The sequence below is a fragment of the Trichechus manatus genome, unplaced genomic scaffold (assembly GCF_000243295.1).
Source record: "Trichechus manatus latirostris isolate Lorelei unplaced genomic scaffold, TriManLat1.0 scaffold00057, whole genome shotgun sequence".
NCBI classification, from domain to species: Eukaryota; Metazoa; Chordata; class Mammalia; order Sirenia; family Trichechidae; genus Trichechus; species Trichechus manatus.
Genome location: NW_004443993.1, coordinates 14,204,007 through 14,207,143, shown reverse-complemented (window position 1 = coordinate 14,207,143; position 3,137 = coordinate 14,204,007). Strand labels below are relative to the sequence as shown.

General features: G+C 66.1%; 1 protein-coding gene across 1 annotated transcript in view; it reads left to right on the top strand.

Moving 5' to 3' along the window:
- The first annotated feature begins 1,438 nt into the window (after window positions 1-1,438).
- The window catches only part of CSNK1G2 (casein kinase 1 gamma 2), a 16,617-nt gene continuing 14,918 nt past the window's right edge, over window positions 1,439-3,137 (top strand). Inside the window, exon 1 of the mRNA XM_004378667.2 lies at window positions 1,439-1,981. Coding sequence (XP_004378724.1) covers window positions 1,795-1,981 — 187 coding nt within the window. The 5' untranslated portion in view covers window positions 1,439-1,794. The remainder of the gene's footprint in view (window positions 1,982-3,137) is intronic.

Sequence of the window (3,137 nt, the reverse complement as noted above, 5' to 3'; positions counted from 1 at the left end):
GCCTCACAATGGAGTATAACTCGGCCACGCAGAGAGATGAAGTTCCGTCTCGTGCTGTGACACAAGGCTGGGCTGCGTCCCTCCCTGGTGGGGGCTCAGGGGCCTTGTGGTCGGAGTCTGCTGGGCCCAGCCCAACAGGTGTGTTCACGGGCGGGTGAGGCCACCCTTCACGCGGCCACCCAGCAGGGAGTGGCCAGGAGCTGCCCGGCACAGCAGACAGTGCGGATGTGGGACGAGGGCTCAGCCGGCGCACAGGCAGTGCCGTGGACGATGCTCGTGAGCCGCGTTCCCGCGGGAAGCGTCTGGGGCGAGCCGCGTTCCCGCGGGGAGTGGCTGGGGCGCACTGCATCGCCGTTTCCGCCGAGCAGTGGTCCGTGGGCTTTTCTGCCTGGAGGTGTAAACCGAGGCAGCAGAAATGCCAGAGCCTCTTGTGTTCGTCCGCTAAGTGACCAGCGGCTGGGCGGGGTCTCTGCTGAGGACAGTGATAGGTGTTCTCGCACACGGGGTGGGGGGCCCTCTCAGGATGCTCTGAGGGTGGTAATGTGCCCCCTGACCTGTGAGCCATCCCATTCCCAGCAGGCACCATCCAGGAGGACCCCACGGGGCAGGTGGGTACATCCCCTGTATGTGTGAGCTGTAAGCAGGGAGGCACTTAGGCCTGGGGGTCCTTTCGGGGTCCCGGCATCCACTGTACTCTGTGCACGTGCCTGGGGGAGGGGACACATTGCAGCGGGGCTGTCTCTGCACCTGGAGGCCATGCACTTCACAGCCTGGCCCACCCCTGCGGGCACAGTGACACAGAGACCTCAGAGTGATCTGGGGCTGTCATGGTGCCCTCTCTGGGCCTGACCTGGTTCTCTGGTTGGGCTGAGAGCAAGCTGTCCACCTGCCACCCTTCGCCAGGACCCAGGCACTGAGCCCCCGACCTCTCGCTCTCCAGGCACACTGCGCCCACAGCACGCTCCTACAGCGTGTGTCCTTCCCACAGATGTGGACCCTGGGATTGGCCCCGTGCAGGCTGGGGGATGGCTGGTGTGTGCCTGGGTCTGCATGAGGCCTTTTAGCTGAGGGCCTGGCTGCAGCTCCCTGCCTCCCAGTCTCAGGATGCCCCTGGCCTCTCCCAGCATGGGGCCCTTCTGCACCATGACACCCGAGCCCACGCTAGGGGCACCCTGTGGGTCCATCCCCACGGCCCCTTGAGCATGAGCAGCAATGTTGTCTAAAGTAGGTGCGCCCGTGCAGCTGTGCCCCTTGCCCCAGGAGGGCCCCAGAGTAGTCTTCTGGGTGAAGGTACCATGTGTCACGTTCACGTATCCAAAGCTCTTCCCAGAATGCCGGCCACTGCTTGCTCCACGTGGTGTTGGCCTGAGGCAGGTCTACCTGCCCAGCTGGCCTTGCAGCCCATCAGAGGCGGCTCCTGCGCCCCGTGTGGCCCAGGCGGCGTCCTAGCGTTGCTCTCTCCCTGCTGACTGCACCGTGGGGTCCCTGGCCTGTGGCCCACACTAATCTTTGTCTGTTTGCCCACAGCTGGGAGCCACGAGACTTAGGGCGACGGGACCTGCCAGCAGAATGCCTTCACCCCCTGAGTGCGACCCCAAGGCCACCAGGATGAGCGCCGCGGCCGGGCCCTGGCGAGCCCCCCCGTCACACTAGCTGGGCCGTGGGGCCCGCCCGCCTGCCCGCTGCGGGCTGTGATGGTGTGCTAGCCACCGCCGAGCGCCTGTCCGCAGGTTTCCGCAAGTTTGGGATTTGTACGGCAGAGTAACCGTGGAGAGGCCAGGGTACCACAAACTGATGGATTTTGACAAAAGAGGAGGGAAAGGGGAGTCGGAAGAGGGCCGGAGGATGTCCAAGGCCGGCGGGAGCCGGGGCAGCCACAGCGTCCGCGGCTCAGGGGCCAGCTCGGGGGTCCTGATGGTGGGCCCCAACTTCCGTGTCGGCAAGAAGATCGGCTGTGGGAACTTCGGGGAGCTCCGCCTGGGTGAGGCGCGGCCCCTGTGTGGTCGGTGGGGGGTGTGGGGAGGGCAGTCCCTGTGGAGCGGCCGGGTCCTGCCCCTCTGTGGAGAGCCAGCCCAGTTGACTGCCTCTCCAGGGGATCCCTGGGGGGCAGGGGTCTCCCTGACGGAGCTGCCGTGGGTGAGTTCCTGAGGTTCTGGGAGGAGCGTCGGCACCCTCCCTGCAGGGGTGGCGGTGAGGTCTTCACAAGGTGTGATGGTGTCTCAGCCGCCAGCCAGGGACTGGCAGGGAGCTGGAGCTCTCCAAGGGCAGCCGGCTGGTCTGCACGCTCTGTGGGACTCCCTGAGGACAGGCCAAGGGCCCTGCCCCGCCCCAGAGCCCACGCCCTGTCTGGCTGGGACCAGGACCACACGCCTGCATGTGCCCGCTCCGCCCAGGCCCCTCAGCCTTGGACCTGTCTGTTCTGGGGGCTCGCAAGGGCCAAAGGCCAGAGCGCCATGCCTGCTGGTGGGCAGGCCATGCCGGGTGGGCGGCAGGGCGGGCATGTCGGAGGTTGAGCCTGCCGGACAGGGTTGGGAGGGGTCTGCCCTGGGGAGACAGACGCCTTCCTAGAGCCCGGCAGGCCAAGGGGGGACTGAGGTGGCGTTGTGGTTCTGTCTTCGTGTGGCGGAAGACGGCAGCAGAGACGGGTGAGAGCTGCTTTTTCCTTTTCCCGCCCGGGTCCTTGCTCAGGCACCTTCTCTCTGAGGTGACCCGTGGCTGTGCTCTTTGTTACCACTTGGCAGTCCCTTTGCCGCCAGCCCACGAGTTGGTTTATCCCTTCTTGCGCACAGGGCCATCTGGGTGGTTTCCGGGTTTGGGCTGCTGTGAGTAAAGCTGTCCTGAGCTGGCTTCCGTCTGGGTGTGTTTTCATGAAAGTGCCGGGTCCCGGAGCACGGTTGTCACCCGACGAGAACACACCAGGCGGGCTGCTACCGCCGCGGCACCGTTAGACTCCCACAGGCGGCAGGAGAGCTGCCGGTTCTCCCTGTCCTGGAATTGGGTGGCATCGACCTTGTTAGTATTGTGCGTGTCCCTGGGCGTGCGGTGTCCTCCCCGTGGCCGTGTCTGCGCGTGGCCCTGGGCGTGCGGTGTCCCCCCCGTGGCCGTGTCTGCGCGTGGCCCTGGGCGTGCGGTGTCCC